Genomic DNA, 20,736 nt, shown 5'->3' with positions numbered 1-20,736 from the left:
TGTCTCCCTTAAAGAAGAAAGGGGAGCTTTCTATAGTCTTACTAAATTAAAAGCAGTTTGGAAAAAGTCAGCATGGCGGAAATTGTTTGCTTGCCTTGGATTTAGTTAGCAGGTGTGGATGCAGGATGGAGTAGAATCTTACAGGGTGTACAATCGGGGCGTACAATCGGGGCGTACAATCAGGGCGTACAATCAGGGCATACAATTGGAGGAAATGGCTATTCACAGTTGGCTTGTGGGGGAGGAGGAGAAAGGTAGTTTTTTTTTTTTTTAAATATGGTCTTTAGATTTCAGGGTGCTGAATTTCAGCTGAAGTACGTAAAGTTTGTGCCCACAAAGCTTTAATGTAGTCTAAAAACCCTTTTGATCCTGGAGGAGATGTCCTGGGTAGGGATGTGAGGATAAATGACTTGGATCTCCCCATGCCAAGCTTTTCAGTGATTTTTTTATGTTACTCAATAGTCTGCTCTTAAGTTGAAGGCTTTAGAGTATATTATTCAAGTTATTCAGGTTGGCTGGTTGTTCTCCTTTGGGCTTGAAGAGGACCAAAATGACATCACTATTTTGAGGTTAGTGTACAGTGTGTCCAACTGTGGCTGATCAGACCTACATGAGCTCAAAGGTTCTGTCACACATCAGGCACAATAGTCCATATGAACATTTGGAGTGAAGATGGCTCTAAATTTGCAGATCTCAAATTTCTTTTGATCCACTGCAATTCTGCTTGGATATAGAACGTTGTGCCTTCTTTGATGTGGGCACACCTTACTGGGTACTCCTGTGCCAGTATCTCCCGTGTCTCACAATCAAATCCAGAGTCTTTCAGAGACCTTGAGAATGTCCTTGTATCGCTTCTTCTGACCTCCATGTGAGTGCTTGCCTCATGTGAGTTCTCCATAAAATAGTCTTTTAGGCAAACGCACATTTGGCATTTGAACATGTCTAGCCCATCAGAGCTGCACTCTCTGCAGTAGAGTTTCAGTGCTTGGCATTTCAGCTCGAGAGGGAACTTCAGTGTTTAGTACCTTATCCTGCCAGGTAAACTTCGGAATCTCTCTAAGACAATTCAAATGGAAGTGATTCTGTTTCCTGGCATGGCACTGGCAGACTGTCCACGTTTCAGAGGCATACAACGAGGTCAGCACAATGGCTCTGCAGACCCTCAGTTTGGTAGGCAGCACAATACCTCTTCTCTCCCATACTTTCTTTGGGAGCCTCCCAAACACTGAGCTAGCTCTGCCATTGTGTGTGTGTCAACACCATCGTCATCTATGTGGGTGGACTTCCCTGGAAAGTATACTGCCAAGGTAAGTGAACTTAGCCACAGCATTCAGAATTTCTCCATTTGCTGTAACCTCCATAGTTCCACATATGGATGATGTGGTGCTGGCTGGTGGAGAACCTCTGTTTTTTTAGCGTTAATCATTAGGCCAAAATGAGCACAAGTGGCAGAGAATCCATACTGTGCTGCATCTCAGCCTCAGAGACTGCACTGAGTGCACGAAGTTCGTCACCAACTCCCCCTCTACTTTGGTCTCGGCCTGTAGCCTTTGCAAGTTAAATAATTTACCGTCAGTGCGCTAGTTGACCTTGATGCTGTTTTCATCCTTCTTGAAGGCATCCATTACTGAAATTATTCAGATAATATATTAAGTTATGCACATATTATAATTAAAGAAGACCATTAGTAGTGGGGGGAAAATGATGACTCTACTTAGCTGATATGCCTGGGAAAGCCCCTCTTAGATCAGGCTTAGGATATAGTACACCAAACTTGGAAGCTTTAGCCTTTTAGGTGAAATATCAGCTTTTCGTATTGGCTTCCCACCCCTCTACTGGCCAAAGCCATTCACTGGTCTCACCTGCCCCACAGCAGCCAAGTTATCTTTGGATTATATTACCATCTTCTGGCTAGATCTGGGAGTCATTTAATATCTCCCAGGATCATGGGATTTAGTGCTAAGAGGGACCTCAACAGTGACCTGGTACAGGTCACCTGATCCAGTCTCTCCTCATTTCACAGAGAAGGAAACTGAGTCCCTTTTTGGGTGAAAAGTCACCCAGCTAGTCAGAGCCAGGCTTATCACCCTGCTGTTTTCTGCATCCAGGGCCCTCTCCACTCCCCTGTGTGCTATCTCCATACTTCACTGGCTGCCCCTCTCTTGATGACTGAGCACAGTTAGACAGTTAATGTTCATTTTCTCTCTGCTTTTGTATTTTCACCATTGGGATATCGGTTTGTTTCACCTGGGGCACTCTCTCCCATGATGACCTTGCCATTCTGGTCCAGTTACCTTGTTTCTCTCCCTTTCCTCTTTCTCTTCCCCTCTTTCTCCCTCTCCTTTTTTTGTAGTCTAGTTGGTTCTTGACAACTGTTCTACTGGGAGCCCCTCAGGCATATTTGGGGGCTAACTGGGGGCCTGGCCTCTATCAAGGATGTATCATTCTTTTTTTGTAAATAGTATTTTATTTTTTTCCAATTAAATGTAAAGATAGTACTTAACATTTATTTTTTATAAGCTATTTGAGTTCCAAATTTTTTCTCCCTCCCTCCCTTCCCTCTTCCCTCCCCAAGATGGCAAGCAATCTGATATAGGTTCTACATGTGCAATCCTGGAAACACATTTCCCCATTCAAGCAGGTTGTATCATTTTTAAAAGTAAAAAACAAAGCTTCAGCCTCCCAGAAGAAAGACTGAGGGCTTTATTTAACATCTTCTAGGAGTGAGTGTTTTTAGTAGGTCATGGGCCCAAAGGTGGTAGCTGCTGGAACTGGTGTTTTCAAAGCCTCAGCTGTAAAATAAGGGCAGTGAATGCTGATTCTGTTTTACAATCAGAAGATGGCAGAATCTCCAAGAGACCTTTCAGTCTAGTCCAGCCCAGCCAGTTCTCCAGATGTTGCCAGCCCAGAGCAGAGAGGATAGCAAACCTAGCATCTCCCTCCCACCCCCACATATGGTAAAAAGCTAGACGTGACCTAAGGCATCAGCTAATTCTAAGCTCTCACGTTGAAAGAAGAGGAAAAGTGACTTGTCCAGTGGCCCACTGGCAGTGAATAGTTGAGTTCCACCCTTGGCCCTCCGATTCCAGATCTGGGCCTTTGGCCAGTCCGTACTGCTTCTTTGTTGATTCCTGCTCCAACGGTCTCATTTCAGATTCCTTCTTAATTGTAGATAATATATTAGCAACATTTAAAAATTGGCATCTGTAAAAATGTCAGTCAGCCTACGAGATTTTGGAGCGTATGCTCCTGTGGCCTGCAGCCCCTTTCCTCTGAGCTCGCACAGTAAAGAGGAAGGAGCCCTGCCCCCGAGGCCTTGGCAAGTGACTTCTCTGTGTGGGCCTTCTCTGTGCAGTCATTTTGCAGTCCTGGCTGACTCTTTGTGAACCATTTGGGGTTTTCTTGGCAGAAATACCAGCGGGGTTTGCCATTTCCTTCTCCAGTTCATTTTACAGTTGAGGAAACTGAGGCAAACAGGTTTAAGAGACTTGCTAGTCACACAGTTAGGTTTGCAAAATGCCTTATATACGTTTGGTCGTCTCGACATCATCAAGAACATCATCCCCATTTGTAGGTGAGCAAAGTGAGAACACGTAGCTGATAAATGTCAGAGGCAGGACTTGAATCCAGGCCTTCCTGCCTCCTGGCTGAGCTGCATCATGGAGGGCTTGTAGGTCAAGTTGAGCAATAGGTAGTTACCACTTACTAAGTGCCTACCGTGTGCCAGGCCCTATGCTAAGCACTGGGCAAACAAACAAAAAGACAGTCCCTGCCCTCGTGGATTTTCTAGTTTAAAGGGGGAAGCTGAAAAGGGGAGGGACTCCTCTATAAAGAGGGCCTTGGAGACCCTCCCCTCCCCACCATCCCAGGGGAAAGTAGAGTGTCAAAGCTGAACCGGTCTGGGCTGGGGTTCAGGTGATGAGCTTATCATGGGGAAGGCCAAGGAAGCTCCTGGAAATGACTTACCCACTGTTAGCACATTTTTCCAGAAGCTTGTTGCTTTTCCAGGGAGACTGCCATCACTATCACCACAGCTGGCCTTAAGACCTCAGTAGGATGTGCCACCAGCTCCAGTGATCAAAATGGGTCCGTCCAATCTAGGTATTTCTAGAGTGCTCTAAGGTTTGCTAAGCATGTTATAAATATGTGCTTGTCTGTTCCTTAGCAAAACCCCGGAGGTAGACGCTGATATCCACAGTTAGCCAATTAGTCAGCAAGCATTGATTGGGCACTTCTGGTCAGGTACCTTGCTAAGTGATGGGGATACAAATGTCACCAAAGACAGCTCCCTCAAGGAGCGGGCATTGGAATGGAAGCTGAAAGGGGAGATGATGGAGCAGTATGGAGGAGTGCAACCTAATGAGAAATGAAGGCAGACAGAGGCCAAGTGATTTGCCCCCAGGATCACACAAGTAGTGAGGGTTGGAGGCCTGATTTGAAATGGGGTCTTCTTGACTCCCTATCCATTGTTCTATCTATTGTGCCACTGTTTGGAAGCATGTTTATGTTGGAATAATGCGAACTAGGTAAGGGAAATAAGATGGTACTAGTTGGGGAGAACTTGCATTACTGTAGTTTCCAGGACCCTAGGCTTAGATCTGGGAGGGACCCGAGAGATCGGCTAGGGTCAGGTCCTTCGTTTTACAGTTGAGGAGGCCAAATCCTAAAAAGTGAATCAGGGCCAGAGAATTTCAGTGCTAGATTGCATCTTGCCCATCAGCAAGGCTAACCTATTTGGGAATTTAGAAATCAGCTTGGCCAATCCCCTCATTTATTCAAATAAAAACAAAATGGAGGCCTAAGAAAGTGCTTTAAGCTCAGAGTGTGCCAGAGATGGAAGGAATGATAGAGGTCCAGAGAGGACCTTTTATAACATTTATAACAATATGATTTTTTAATGTCACCGAATCCCCAAATGTGGATGTTGCCATGTGTAAAAAGTGGACTACGACCTCTGCCATTTTCTTCACATAGAGATACTTTTCTGCTTCCAGCTCATGTGAAGTAAAGCATATTCTTGTGGCTATAGGTACTCAAATCCAAAGTAAGATTAACTCAAATTTAAACATTATTGTTTCTTAGCAATAATTATTGCATCTTTGAAAAAAGAAGCAAAGAGTGACCTAATTGTAGTTAAACAGCCTGTTGCTCAGCCTTTAAATGGAGGTCAGCAGACACCAGGGCCTTGGAAGAAAATAGCCCTTTGGCAAGGAAAGGAGCCACACCCCACTTAGTTTTGACAAAAATAAAATTCTTTCCAGCCCTACCACATTGTGGATGGTGTGCACACCATGTCCTTCTCCAGGAGTTGGGTCAGCTGCCGGATGGCTCAGAAAATGCTCGGCAAGCCATGGATGAGGTGCTCCTGGTCTCAGGCTGCATTGACAGATGTTCTGCTCAGTGAGAACTGATTCATATGGGAAATGGCAAGTAACTACAGGTATGGCCTTAAAGGGCAGGAGAAGTTGAATTGCATGTTGCCACAGCCCTGCTTCCCCTGGGCATGTGGGCACAGCACGGCAGAACTGGCTCTCCTTCCTTTTGAAAGGAGATGGTCCTTTTCCATTTAAACAACAACTCTTCCTGTCAAGGACCCTGGGAGTTGGAGAATGGAGTATGGGTGGAAGGTCATGAGCTCGTCAGATCAAGGCCTATGATGGGGTGAGCAGGAACTTAACTAGGAAGAACCTGAAGGTGGATGATGGCTAGACAGGAGGACTGAGCAAGGCAATCTCATCAGCATGTCAGTGACTCCCAGTGGAGAAAGATTTGAGTTCAGGAGGCCAGCAGAAGTTATTGAGAAAGTCTGGAGTTAATTTGTATTGTAGCTTTGAAATCCTCTTACCTCTGCTCTGGTGAGTGGGACTCCTGGATGGCGCTCTGCCCATCTGTCTTGGAGTCACTTAGGACTGAAAGTCAGAAATTAGCTTTCTCTGAGAGCCACGATTGGGCCTTTACCCTTCCAGGGTTCAGTTTCAAAAATCATAGGATCATAGATCTAGTGTTGGAAGGAACTTTTAGAGAGACCATCTAGTCTAACCTCCCCCCCCCCACCTCATTTTACAGATGAAGAAGCTAACTGATTTAATTCAGTGTTCTTCCTACTGCACCCCACTGCTGATAGGCTAGCTCTTGATCCATGACTAGCCCATTCTGCATTTTTTTCTAAGAGCCTAATGAATAATGTAAAATCTTGTGTTTGGAAACGGACCCTGAATTTGTTGACTATGAACAAATGTCCCAGGGTCAATAGACAACATCCAGAATTGAATGGGTGAAAAATACCATACTGAATGAACCTCAAAGAAGGGAAGTTAATGGGAAGCAAGTAATATTCCATCTTCCCACCATGTCCAGTGAGTCGAGGAGTATGAACGAAAACACAACCCAAGTTGGAAAAATGGGGCCACAATGGTTTTAGGGTGAGAAAGTCCTAGATGTTGATAGAAATCCCAAGTTGAAAAGATTTCCAGAAGTTTCTAGATGCATAATGTTGAAGTCTGGAGAGTTAGAAGCAGAACTGGGAGACCTAAAACAATGTCAGAGAGAGAGAGAGAGAGAGAAGTAAAATCAGCCTGGTATTCTATACCATTGATCAGGCAGTGGTGGCTCTAAATAATTATGCCTTCCATTTCTAAATGTCCACATACGTTCTTTTAAAAATACATTTTGGAACTTTTCCATGAGTTATTATCAAAACTTTCCATCTCTTTTTGTGTGTTTTAAAAATGAATAATGTGGTAATATATTGTAAAAAAAACCCCATATTTGGTATTCTAGTTTCTGCTTTTTCTCAATTTTATGCTGAACTTAAATAAAGCAAACATTTCCATAACATAGTAGAACAGAAAAAAAGATGATTGTGCATGAAACTCCAAATCCATTATGTACAACTTCTAGTCCTTTTAAATATGTAATAAAGTTATATAACTTAAAAAAAAATCTTCAGGTTGGTGTTCTGTTCCATAGTATTCCTGATTTTCTTCTTTCCTACCATGCTTTGGACTGGTGTCTCAGAATCCCAGCTTGGCTACGAGATTTACTTACTTAGTGGTGAACGTGGGCAGATTGCTTCACTGTGGGCCTCAGTTTTCTCATCTCTCAAATGAGAGGAAAAAGCTGAGTAATGGCAAATGTTACTTCTAGTCCTAAACTGGTGAGCCAGTAACTGGTAGGCTATAAGTGGAGGAGGGGCAGCTCAGTGATGCAGCGAACAGAGTGCCTGGCTTGGAGTCGAGACAACCTGAATTCAAATACTTCCTAGCTGTGTGACTCTGAGCAAGTCACTTCACCCTGTTTGCCTCAGTTTCCTCATCTGTAAAATGAACTGGAGAAGGAAATGGCCAACCACTCCGACATCTTTGCCAACAAAACCCCCAGTGGGGTTACAAAGACTCACACGCAACTAAAAAACGACTGAACGTATAACTGGAGGAAGACCCTTTTGCTCATCTCCCAGAGACACTTGGTAAATGGGAGGTGTAATTATTTAAGATACTGATTTTCAGGTATTTGCTGTCTCCTTGTCCTGTGTCAGGAGAGTACAGCCTTGGTTTAATTCTGAGTCTGATTGTAGCATTTTTGTTTTGGAAGCACTGCCATTCTCAAAGGCATACTTTAACTTCCTGTATTCAGTCTTTGGGTTGGGATTGTTAGGAGCCCACAAAGCATCTGTGCTGGAATAGTCAAGTTAGCCCAAGGCTGGGAGGATGCTCAGGTCAGAGTGAAAGGAGTTCATGAGAGTATCAGTTCTCAGGTCTGAGGAGCAGAGGTTTGAAATTGAACCAATAGCACAGATACCGCGCAAGTCCATCCTTCACTCTGACCAAAATATGTTGATTTTACCCTCTTGAGGCTCCAGGGTTCTTAATCAGATTCACTGACACCAAGAACAACCGGTCTCCAGGACTGCTCCCTCCAAGTCTTTCTCAGTCCTTATATCACCTTTAGTGAGTCATAGAACTGGGAAAGCTGGCCCATGGCAGGAAGGCTACAGAGGAACTTTTTGGCGACTTTGGTGGCTCTCTGAGCTCTTCCATGAGGGTCTTCCCTCCAGTCTTTGCCATCCTAGCCTGTGTGTCTTGTGTCCATTCCAACTTCTTTCCATTTTGCTTTCTATGTTGCTTGCTTTTTTGATCTACCTCAGGGATTTTTAGGGCTATCAAACATGTCTTGGAGCAGTCAAATGCACACAAAAGAAACCAGCTCAGGGCTTCTGACCCTTTTTTGTGTTTGAAAGCTAAGGGACATGGTTGAAAGAAACAGAAACAGACAGAAACAGATCTATCTGCAAGATGGATCTTTGAGCTATAGGGGGATCATTGGTTGGAAAAAAATTGTTTTCTAACCAATAACAATGGCGACAGTGGTCACAAAAATATTTTTGACCCCTGCTAGAGGTGATGGCAATAGAATTAAGAGTTGTATTGGATAAGGATCCTGTCAGATGAAATACTGGCCGAGAAAGCAGTCGGAAGGTTTGAGTTTTGTTCATTACTAGTTAAGGGGTCTTGAGCAAGCTGTTTTACTTATTTTTTTCTCAATTTCTTCATCTGTAAAATGCTGTCAAGTGTTATTAGGAGTCTTGGATGAGATAACATGTGGGAAATAACTTGGTGATTGGAAAACATGTAAATGTGGACAATCCCGAGGCTGGCTCATAGATACGCAATTGGAAGGGGCGTCAGGTGACTTCCTGATTTTATAAATGGAGAAATTGGCAGTTCAAGGGGAAGCTAGCTAACTTGTCCATGGCATCTAGGAAACAAATGGCTGAGCAAAGATTAAAAGCCAGGGCTTCTCCACTGCCCTACACTCCTCATTTCCAGTTGAATTTCTAGGGAGCTAAAGCAGAGATGAGGGATATTTGCCTGTGGAGTATAAGAAGTCCAGATCCAACTTCACAGAAATGAAGTTTATTTCTAACATGCCAACATGCATACATAAATGCTGGTTCTGATTTGATCTTTTGCCTTTTTTTACTCCTAATTCGATCTTTAAGTGGGCATATGAATAACAATTTTGAAGATCACAGTGTTTCTGTAACCCTTCTTAGTCTTTAGCAAAGATGTGCATTGTGTGCTGGCTTCTGTGTTAGGCCAGACTGGAACAATTGCACATTATGTATGGGAAAATGGAAACCATTGTTTGCTGAATCCCATTTTCTTAGGAGATCACAAGTGTTGAAATCTTACTGAAGAGAGAAGCTTGGGAATGAGATAGAATGCCAAGACCCTCTCCAGGAGGCTGACCAAGAGCAGGTAATGAGTGGGATTTCCTGGTTCTTAGCTGCTCAGTGTCACAGTTCACAGACACATGAGCACTCAGTGAACTACACTGAATTTTTCAACAGGTGAAGCAGAAACAATCTGGGCCATTAGCTCAAGCATCTCTGTGCAAATGATTGGCGAATCTGTTTATCACGTAAGCTAACCTCTCTTTACTTGCAGTCTCCTATCCCAGTCTGCTTCTTGAACATCTCAAACTCAACATTTCCAGAATAAAACTCACAGTCTTTGCCTCCTCACTTCCTTGTTACCATTGAGGACACTCCGGTCTTCCTGTCACCCTCACTCGCTATTTCTGTGTTATCCTGACTTCACCCCTCTCCTCACACCAGTCTGTTGTCACTTCTTGTTCCCCCTTTGATAACATCTCTCCATTATGTCTCTTCTCCCCTTGCACTGCCACTACCCTGACTCAGAGCCTTGTCACCTGTCTGTACTATTATAATAGCTTTCCAGTTGGTCCAAGTCTCTCCCCATTAAAACCCAACCTCCTTTCATCTGCCAGAGTCATTTTGCTAAAGTACAGGTCTGCCTTGTCAACCACCCCTTCCCTGCTCTACACTCCTCAATAAACTCCAGTGATTCCCTCTGCTTTCCAGTCTTCTTACATCTTGCTCCCCACCATATATTATGTGACCTGGTGCCACTGGCCTTTGGGCTGGGCCTGTGGCATGCTATCCCTCCTGGCTTCTTCCAAATCTCAACTAATCCTGGAGACAGACAATTGGAAGGAAGAGGGCAGGCAAGGCAGCTGCTAATAGATACATCTCTGTTGGGCTCTGCTGGATTTGTGAATGTGATCTTAGTTCATAGAGCTCTGAACTGGGACATCAGATTATTTGATATGGGATTTTCAGAGAGAGATGTTTTCCTGAACTGTAGGCGGAAGATTGTATGTTTGAGGTAGGAGAAGACAAGGTGAGAGCCTTGTCACAACTACTCAAACATACATGGTGGCGAACCAGTCAGTGCTTGGCCCCTCCTTTACCATTATGATTTCAAGGGCATATGATATCTAGCCTTACTCTTGCAATTTGAAGCATGTATCCTTCAGGTCTCTCTTACCGGTACTGTAGCATGAAGTAGGGGCAGTATGTTCCAATTGGAACACTGGATTTGAAATCAAAAGTCTTAGGTTAGAATCCTGACTCTGATTCGTAATATCTGTGTGACCTTGAGTAAATCACTTCTCTCCCAAAGCTGCAGTTTCATTATTTATAAAATAAAGGGGTTGGACTTTTGTTTTTTGTGGCTGTTTTTTAGTTATGTCAGATTCTCTGTGACCCCCTTTTGGGGTTTTCTTCTTGGTGAAGATACTGGAGTGGTTTGCCATTTCCTTCTCTTGTTCTTTTTACAGATGAAGAAACTGAGGCAAGCAGGGTGAAGTGACTTGCCCAAGGTCACACAGTTAGGAGGTGTCTGAGGCCAGATTTGAACTCAGGAAGAGGAGTCTCCTGCCTTTAGGCCCAGTACCCTATCTGCTAGAGCTGTGATCATGTTAAACCTGGCTATGAACATTCTTGCTTAGGGAAGGGCTGCCTAGTTTCATCAATGTAGGGCACGGCAAAGGTGAGTCAGGCTGAGCAACAGATATTGTTGGGCATGAGGGCTGCTCTCAGTTTTAGTGTTCTTGGATACTAAGTCTACTTTCCCCGAAACTTCAGAAGACGTGTACAAGCATGGTGCAGATGGGAGTGGGCTGAGTGTGCTCTGGGAGGTGGCAAGTGATGCGCAGGGAAGAAAAGGCTGAAGGCCTCTGGCTACAGGCCACTCCAGAATGCGCCAGAATTCAAATCCAGCTGGGCAGAGCCGGTTGCCTTGGACTGGCAAAGTTTGAGCATGTCCTTCTTTCTGTGAAGAATGAGAGACCTGCCCAAGTGGGGGTGGGAAGCCACATGCCCAGGCTGTTGGAATCACTGCATTTGGGAATCTGCTTGTGGGGTGGCAATTCGAGGCTTTGGCTGTCAATTTAGAAGTGTCTTTGTCCAAACAAATCAATTTATAATTAATATTAATTAAAAATTAAAAAATATTAATAAATTTCAGGAGAGAGAAGGAGAAGGGGGAGGGAAAGAGGGCAAGAGAGTTAATGAGAGGAGAGGAGAGGAGCTCTCAATTTTTCTTACCACTATTGGATGCTATTGTGTTCAAACTGGCTTAAGTTTCACTCCCTCCCACCCTCCTCAAACTCCATAGTGCAGCTAAAATGTGATTGGGAAATAGTTAACAAAATAAATTAAAATACAATGCAACATAGATAATGTTAATTCCTGGTTTTCTAAGTCAATATGCTGCCCATAGTGATCCTTTTCTAGCTGAGTTTGATACCCCTGGTGCAGTAAATTGAGTATGAGGCCTGTAGTAAGGAATACCAGAGTTCAAATTCTGTGTGATATACAAACTAGCTATGTGACTCTGGGCAAGTCACTTACCCTCTGTTGGTCTCAGTTTCCTCAACTGCAAAATGAGGATGATATTAGCACCTACCTCCCAGGGTTGCTGTGAGGATCAAATGAGGTGATATTTGGAAAGCCCTTAGCACAGTGTCCAGCATTATTATCATCTCCATTTTCTCTTTTCCCTTTTTAATAAAAATTCTGATTTTGCAAACTCCAAATTAAATGAGCATTTCTGTGCACATTATAGAACAGTGGGAAGTGATTGTACACAAAGCAATAAATTTCTACTATGTAGCATTTTCTTTTTCAACTTATAACAGAATCAACATGTAGCTTGGCGCTCTCGCTCTCTCTCACGCTCTCTCTCACGCTCTCTCTCTCGCTCTCTCTCTCGCTCTCGCTCTCGCTCTCTCCCTCCCTCTCGCTCTCTCCCTCCCTCTCCCCCTCTCCCCCCTTCCTACCCTTTCTCTTTTTCACCTTCCCTCACCCCTCATTGAGGAAAAAAAAGAAAAACAATGCTTTCACCAAATAGGCAGAATCCAACCCAAATCCCTGCACTGGTCATGTCTAAAACCGTGTGCCTCATCTTTACCTTCTCCTCTCTGTCACCAGGGGGGTAGCCTGCTTCATGACTGCTCCAGAGTCCTTGAAGAAGGTCTCTTGGCCCCTGAGTGGAGAATGGAGGGACAGGAGACAAGCTTCAGGCAGGGAGACCCAATAAATAGGAAGCTGTGACTTGAGGTGATGAAGTCTTGCACTAGCGTTATGTCTTACTGGAGGTACAATAAACAAGACTCAGCAACTGATTTGGGGGTAAGGCAAGAGAGAATGGATTTGAGGATGACTCGGTGGTTTTGAAACTGAGCAACTGGAAGGGATATCAAGGAAGGTTATGTGGAAGAACTGAGTCTTAAAGGAAGACCAGGATTATGCAAATTGATGAGGAGAGAGATTGTATTCCTGGAATTGTAGGCTGCCTAAACAAATGCACAGTGGGGGGTACCCAGTGGGTACCCAAATGGGAGTAATGTGAAGAGAAGTCTGAAGGAGTTTGTATCTTTGCCAGAGTTCCCAGAGACAATATGGAGTCCCTGAAGCTTTTCGAGCGGGTTATAATATGGTCTGACCTAGGCCTTTGCAGGTTTCTTTTGACAGCTGGATGATAGATCATTTGAGGACCTAATCTTTAAGAAGGCATTGAGGCATAGTGAGAAGTGCACTAAATGTAAATGTAGTACTCTGACCTGTGCCTCAGTTTCCTCACCTGTCACATGAGAATAACGCTATTTGTACTACCTGCCTCATCACCACTAGGTGACCCTGGAATGGATAGCATGCCTATCCATGAAATCAGGAAGTTATAAGTTCAAATTTAGCCTCAGAAACTGTCTGACCTTGGGCCTGCTTGCCTCAGTTTCCTCATCTGTAAAATTAGGAAAAAAATAATAATGATAGCACCTACTTCCCAATGTTGTTGTGAGGATCAAATGAGAAAAATTGTAAAGTAGTTAGCACAATGCGTGGCACATCGTAAGCACTACATAAATGTTGTTGTTGTTAGCATATCTCAAGTTCATGAGAAGCAGCTTGGGGGAGCAGAGTGAGTCAGAAACACGTAGCATCCAATTCTGCCTTGTTATAGCTATTAGCTTTGTGACTCTGGCCAAGTCTCTTGATTTCAGCCTCTGTTTCCTCATCTGTAAGGTGGGAGTAATAGCACCTTAACCTCCCAGAGTTCTCAAACTTTTCTGTAGTGGTAGAATCTTTTGGTACCAACAGAAGTTTGGCAGAAGAGCCTCTGAAATGATCATTTTTTATGCCAGTTGACAAATAACATAATGTTCATTAAAAACAACAGTACATTCAACTTGGGGTGTTAGAGAAACAAACCTTCAAGTGCTCTACTTGTAATCCCTCATCTTGTGCTCTTTTCCCAACACTGTTTGCAAGAGTGATATTCATTTATGGTGTGGTAGTAGGGGGTGGAATTTCCTTTGGGTGATGGTGGGAGCACATTTTCAAAAATATGAAGACATATATGTGAAAATATGATTCTAGACATACTCTGACTCATAACATGGTATGGGGGAGAGACAACATTAGATTTGGAAGTCATTAGATTTGGGTTAAATCTTAGCTATTACTTGTGACTCTTGTGACCGTGGACAACTCTCTTTGGGCCTGATTTTAGCCATCTGTAAGATGGGAGGCAGTTAGACTAGATCTCTAAGCTTTAAATCCTATGATTTTCTGAACTTTTCAGGAGAAGCCATAAAGCAGAAAATACAGGTAGCCTCTAATAAGGAGAAATGGATAACGTATTAATGATGTGTCTCATGTTACCTCTTGCTCCCAATAACTGCATTTCAAAGGGGAACGCTTATTATGTTGTCCCACCAACCTCCCAGATAGCTCTTTGGTCCCAAGGCAGGAACAAGGGCAGGAAGAAGGGCAATAGTAGCAAAGGCCAAGAAAGAGAGGGACTGGAAGCAGATTTTGCCCCAGTAACTTTTCTCTGTTTCTAGTTGACCTTCTGAAATACTTTGCATTCCTTTGCTAAACAGTTGTTAAGGCTGACTGGTACCTGGTTCTGGGAGCTTTTGCAGGTGTGATGGCCTCCTCCGTCTGCAGATCGCTCACAGGTTGTGGAGGTTTTTTCCCTCTCTGGAGTTTGAATATAGGCTGTCCTTGTTGGAGACAGATGCCTTAGCTCCTAGTTCTCCTCATTGGACTAAGCACTGACTCAAAGGAGATGACATGATGGTTCCTGTCATGGAACAGGATGTCAGGCCATGCCTGTATATGCCTTTTATAGAGGAGTCATGAATGCCCTGCTCTCTTGCCTCTTCCTGCTTTCTTTCCTTTCAGAGTGCCACTAGAGTGATTGGCAACTTGCTGAGCTCTTTCTGACTGCATGAATACCCTTGGGAGCTGTGTGTGTGTGTGTGTGTTTGTTTGTGCATGTACATGTGTGTGCATGTGTGCACTAGTGTGAGCTTATGTGTCTATGTGTGTGCATGTGTGTACATGTGTGAGCATATGTGTGCATGTGTACATGTGTGTGTAAATATATCTGTAGTCTGCAAACTCTTGGAGGGCAGGGATCTTGTCTTAAATGTCTTTGTGTTTTCCCACAATGTCCTGCTTGACGCAGGGCATTGTCTGTTAAATGAATGAATTTTCAAGTCAGCAGTTCTGATTTTTACTCCCCCAAATGCCATGTTAATAGGACAATACCTCAATTTTCAGCTTCTGAAGAAAGAGATCGTAGTGTCACAAGATGTTTGTATGGCTGGAAGGGACCTCATAGATCGAGTCCAACCTCATTTTACAGAGGAATAAACTGAGGCTCAGAGACATAAGTTGATTTCCCTAAATTCATACAGACAGTGACAGAAGCAGTATTTGAATCTCTAAGAGTAAACGCTTTCCCCTACTTCTTACATTATCGCAAACAAAAAGCCCCATTATCATATGGAAATAGGACATTTCCAAAGATTCATTGGAAAAGAAAAAAATGACTGAATATCTGAGAAATAATTTTAGATATCAAATAGCTTTTTTTTTAAGTTGTCCTTTTAACCGCATGACCCCAACCCAGGTTTTAATGACAATTATGATATTATTGTTATTATTATTCCTATCATCCCCCTTCCTCATTATTGTTATCATACTTAACTTTTGCTTACCTGAATGCTACCTCTTCTTTAAAAAAAATTCTTTTCTCTCCTTCCTACCTTTCCCTCTCCCCAATTCAGCAATAAAGAAGAACAAAACCCTTGTAACAGGCCTAGTCAAGCAAAACAAAACAAATTCCTGCCAAATAAAACAAAATCTTGCATTTGTGGTGTCTACAAAAGTGTTATTCTGCTCCCTGAGGCTGTCACCTCTCTGTCAGGAGAGGGTTAGGTATAGCACGCCTCATAGTTGGTCCTCTGGAATGATGGTTAGTCATCCATCGTCCAAGTCCTTAAGTCTTTCAAAGTTGTCTTTACCATGTTATTATTGTATATATTGTTCTCCTGGTTTAGTTTATTTCACTCTGTATCAGTTCATACAGGCCTTTCCAGACTTCTCTGAAACTGTCCCTTTGTCATTTATTATGGCACACTAGTATTCCATTACATTGCTATAGGATAGCTTGTCCAACCCCTCCCCAATATATCGGTACCCCCTTGATTTCCAGTTCTTTACTACTATAAAAAATAAGCTGCTATAAATATTTTTGTACATATGGATTTTTTTCTTTGGTTACTTTGGGGTATAGATCTGCTAATGAAATCACTTGATTGAAGGTAGGTATGATTAGTTTAGTGTGTTCGCCCTTCATTTCCAAAGAAGACCATGCCATCGGAGAAATAATGACATGACTTGCACTTGACTTTGTTTTGAGTGAGGGAGGGCTGTGCAGGTCACCAAGCCTCACTTCTTCTCCAGAGCCATCTGAATCCAGTGACCAGATATTCATCAGGATGACTGGAGATGACCCAGGATGAGGCCATTGGGGTTAAGTGACTTGCCCAAGGTCACATAGCTAGTGAGTGTCAAATGTCTGAGGTGAGATTTGAACTCAGGTCCTCCTGACTCCTGCACTGGTGCTCTATCCACTGTACCACCTAGCTGCCCCTAGATTAGTTTAGTAACTTTTAGAAGAGAGTTCCAAATTGTTTTTAGCATGGCTGGATCATTTCACAGTTCTACCAAGAGTCCATTAACATGTCTATTTTCCCATAACCCCTCCAACATTTGTCATTTCCTTTTTATTTTTTATGTTTTTGTCAACTTCAACAAATTTGATGAGTGTGAGGTAGGGTTAGGATTCCCTTAATTCGCATTTCTCCAGCCATAATCAATTTGGAAAAAAAAAATTTCACATGACTGATGGTAGCTTGGGTTTCATTTCAAAATTTCTTGTTCATATCCTTTTGACTGTCTGTAGGGGAATGACTCTTATTCTTGTAAATCTGAAACAGTTCTTTACGTAGCTTGGAAATCTATGAACCTTAACTGTCCCTTATTTGGTAATGGAGCAATTTCCCTATCCATGTATTTAGAGGAATTTCTTTCTTGCTTCTCTGATTTGTTGATGATATTAACACTTAGATCCAAGTCATTTTGGTACTGTGGTAGATGTTGGTCTAACCAGACTTTCAACCAGATTGCCACCTAGTTTTCCCAGCAGTTTTTGTTAAATACTGAGTTCTTATCCTCAAAATAGCTGGACTCTTTGGGCTAATCCAACACTAGGCTTCTGTGTTTATTTATGTTGTGTGATTAAACCGTCTCACTGATCCACTTCTCTCTTTCTTAACTGTTTTGTAGCATAGGTGGAGATCTGGTACTGCTAGGCCCCTTTCCTTCCCATTCATTATTTCCCTTGAGATTCTAGATCTTTTGTTCTTCCAAATGAATTTCATTATTTTTTTCAAGCTCTGTAAGGGAGTATTGTCATTTTTATTTTATTGGCTTGTCCTACCCATGAGCACTTAATAGCGTGCTCCAGTTAGGTTTGTATTTCTGTTAGGAGTGGTTTGTAACTGTAGTCATCATTTCTTCGTATGTCTCGGTAGATAGATACCTAAGTATTTTATAAGTTCTGTACTTTATTTAAGCAGCTCAGTGGATAGAGCATTGAGTTTGGAGTCAGGAAGAATGAGCTCAAATCTGGCTTGATACTTCTTAGCTGTGTGACTCTGGACAAGTCATTTCCCCCTTTCTGCCTCAGTTTCCTCACTTGTAAAATGAGCTGGGGAAGGAAATTGCAAACCACTCTATTATCTTTGCCAAGAAAACCCCAAACAGGATCACAACTGAAGATGACTGAACAACAATAAATCCTCCTCCTATGGCTCCCCTCTTCCACCACTCTTTCTGCTAAGAAACTTACCTTGATCTCTCCTTGTTTACTAGCTGCTTCTCCCCTACTGCCTCCCTCATCCTCAGAAAATGCTTACGTGATTGATCTACCCATCCCTGTTAGCTATAGCTGTCCTATGTCTCTTTTTCCTTTTCTGGTTAAACTCCTTGAATCGCATTGATTTCAAGTTCAAAACTTGGGTTTTGACCACATTGTGAGCTGTGATGGAAAGAGCCCTGGATTTGGAGTTCAAAGTTTGATTAGGGTTCATTTTTTCTGTTAGTGGCTCTGAGTGACCTTGGATAACTCTCAGAGCCTTGACTGCCTCATCCTGAAGGTGATTTTAAAAGTCTCCTCCCACTCTAGATCATATGAATTAGACGAAGGCCAAACATGTCCTCAAAATATAAGTTAATTAAATTTGGTTTTTTTCTGGATTTTGAGCTTGGACTCATGTAAATAAATGTTTCACTTCTACTCTTCTTAAATGACCCCTTCTCTTCCCTTCTAGTGACTTGAATTATACATTGCCATACAATCTATTACTCAGTGTTTTGTGCCTCTTAAGTCACATGATTCAAGCAAAAAAAATGCTCCTTTGGCAGTTGAAAAATTCTTAGGCTAATTAATGAATTATACTGTTGTTGTCATTTTGATAGACCTTAAGCACTGGCCATAGGGTGGACCCTTAAATTTCCATATCCCCTGTGCCCTTTTAGGTCCAACGGTAGACTTGGAGAATACTTACTCTGAACTCCTTACTTTTTGGAGTCCAAAAGTAGTCAGCCAATCAGATCAGGTATGACAGTACTATCACAAAGAAGGCAGTTGTGATACAGGAGGAAGCATTCATGTTCTTGTTCATGGGGACCTAATAAGGGGATTACAATTCTCTTCCCTGCCTGAGCCTGGACACAACGCCCTGGATCAGTTTGGCTGGTTATAACTTACCCAACTAGGGAAAGAAACAACTGAGTGCGACAGAAAGCAAGCATGTTACATGGTCCAGAGTTCCCTCTGGCATTCCAAACTGATTGGAATTGTTTTGTGTACTACTTTGGTGTCCATTGAATATAGTCAATTTCTTTGACTTCACACTGCCTTTTTTTTTTTTTTAACACTGTTGTGATGTCAGGGATGTCACAGTACTATTGTGGTCATTCTCAGAAAGAGATTGGTCAAGTTCTCTTCTTAGATGGCAGGAAGAGGATCTATAATATCTCAGGGGGTATGATGGGGGAGGCCTCTGCTATATGCCTCACCTCCTGGGGCTCGTAGAGATTGTGCCATGCACATCCCTGAAAGTTGAAACATTTTAAAAGTACCATGTGTGGTACACTTCATACGAAACCCTCATGGAGTTTGGTCTCTTCCCTTCCTCTCTCTCCAGGTTCCTTTCTCTCTTTTTTTGTTTCTCTTGTACAGCCATACCTTATGGTTACCTTTTCAAAGCATAAACAATTGTAGCACTATCTTCTATGAGTGCGTAGATCACAGTTCTTTCGCCAGTCTTGGAAGGTAGCTCTAAGACTTGAGTTTCTCATTTCCTCCTCTCGCTGCCCACCTCTGGCTTATACTTCAGTGTTCCCATCAACTGCTGTTACTCAGGGATCGATCTAATCTCCCCTTTCCCCCACCAAGTACATATTTAGAAATTTTAAAGAAGGCTCCAGAAGATCAAAGGTTGGGAAGCAGGGTGAGTCAAACAGCTTTCCAAAGAAGAGGAAGGGGTACATTTGGGGAGGAAAAGTCTGTCCCTGGATCTTAAACAAGTGCTTTAGATTAAATGACCACATTTCATAATGGAGGAGTAAGGTGGAAGGGGATAAAATACCATTAAAAAGGTTTGTGGAGACACAGGACTTCTCCCTAAGCAGGTTAACTTATTACTCCTACTTTGAGATGTTACTAGTAGCCCTGGGGAGCTGTCCAACTGAAACTCTCATTTAGGTGAATTTAGAAGGCAGTTACTAGCATCTCCCACCTAAGCATGACATCAAATAACACACAAGTGATGCTGAGTGCTGCAAATGATCTTGAATTCTGGAATTTGAGCTCTCTTTTCCTGGTATCTGAATCTTTGACCTGCCTAGAACATATCTCTTCACTTGTCCTTCTAACAATATAATTTTCTGGTTCTCTGATTTGGACCCTGGATTCTGTCTCCAGCCTTTTACCTTTTATGCTGTGAGGGACCCTGACCCTCTGGTGGGCTTCATCCCTATTTCTGAGTGGGGTCCAGAAGAACAAGGTAATGGGATAGGTGGTCACTTGTACAAATTCACTTAAAAATCTTGAATAAAGCAATCCCCACAATGAGCTGGAAAGCCAACTATAGAACAGAACGTATATGCGATGTTCTAGCATGACAGCTAGAACTCTCCTGTGATGAGTGATGTAAGAAATAAGACAAGATGCAAAGGGAAATAACATTGTAACTATTTTTAATGGAAAACATGCCACATAATAAATAAATGTAAAATAAAAAGATGAACAGATAGTTCTCAAGAGGAAACAGGAATTCTTACTTTTTAAATACTTAACTTTGAAGAGTTGCAATTTAAAACTGAGGTACAACTTCACGAGCATCATACTGGCAAAACCAAACAGAAGCAATGAAATTCACACCCGGCAGGCAGTTATGGAGAACACATCGATAGTCATTGCTGGTCAAATTATAAACGGGTAGATATTTTTTGGAGAGCAACTTGGCAGTGGGCAGAAACAAATTACCCTTCCCTCCTCCCTGCTCATGCCTTTTGATGAAATAATTCCATTATTGGGAAATAAACCCTGAAAAGATTTTTTCAAAAGAACAAAAAAGAACCATCTGTTATATTTTCAGAGCTGCATTATTTGGGCTACAAAACCCAAAAACCAAAAAAATCTGCAAACAACTGCAATTTCCAATGGAGAAGGGGAATGGGTGAATAAATTGTGGCATACTCATTTGATACTACTATGCAATTAAGAATAAGTATGAGAACCATAAAGAAATATGAAAAAAATTATGAAATAAGGCATAGTGGAAAAAAAGCAGAACACAGTATAGGTTGATTACAATTCTAAAAGGAGAAAATGCGTAAGAAAGAATCCTCATGGAAACTTAAATTTTTTGGAGAGTAACCTGGCAGTTGGCAGGAAAAAATTCCCCTTCCTCCAATCCCCTTTTAGACCAGATAATTCCATTGCT

General features: G+C 42.5%; 1 protein-coding gene across 3 annotated transcripts in view; it reads left to right on the top strand.

The window, feature by feature from the left end:
* Positions 1 to 20,736, top strand: part of PLS3 (plastin 3) — a 93,417-nt gene that overhangs the window by 7,369 nt on the left and 65,312 nt on the right. The window contains exon 1 of one of the 3 annotated variants that reach the window (XM_072626435.1): positions 5,368 to 5,440. The exons of the other annotated variants lie outside the window; for them this stretch is intronic. Within the exon in view, the coding sequence (XP_072482536.1) occupies positions 5,389 to 5,440 (52 nt within the window). The 5' untranslated portion in view covers positions 5,368 to 5,388. Of the gene's footprint in view, positions 1 to 5,367; positions 5,441 to 20,736 lie in introns of those variants that run through there. 3 annotated transcript variants of the gene reach the window in all.

The sequence above is a fragment of the Notamacropus eugenii genome, chromosome X (assembly GCF_028372415.1).
Source record: "Notamacropus eugenii isolate mMacEug1 chromosome X, mMacEug1.pri_v2, whole genome shotgun sequence".
Taxonomy (NCBI): Eukaryota; Metazoa; Chordata; class Mammalia; order Diprotodontia; family Macropodidae; genus Notamacropus; species Notamacropus eugenii.
The sequence above is the reverse complement of the archived record's forward strand: the minus strand, read 5'-3'. Positions and strand labels throughout refer to the sequence as shown.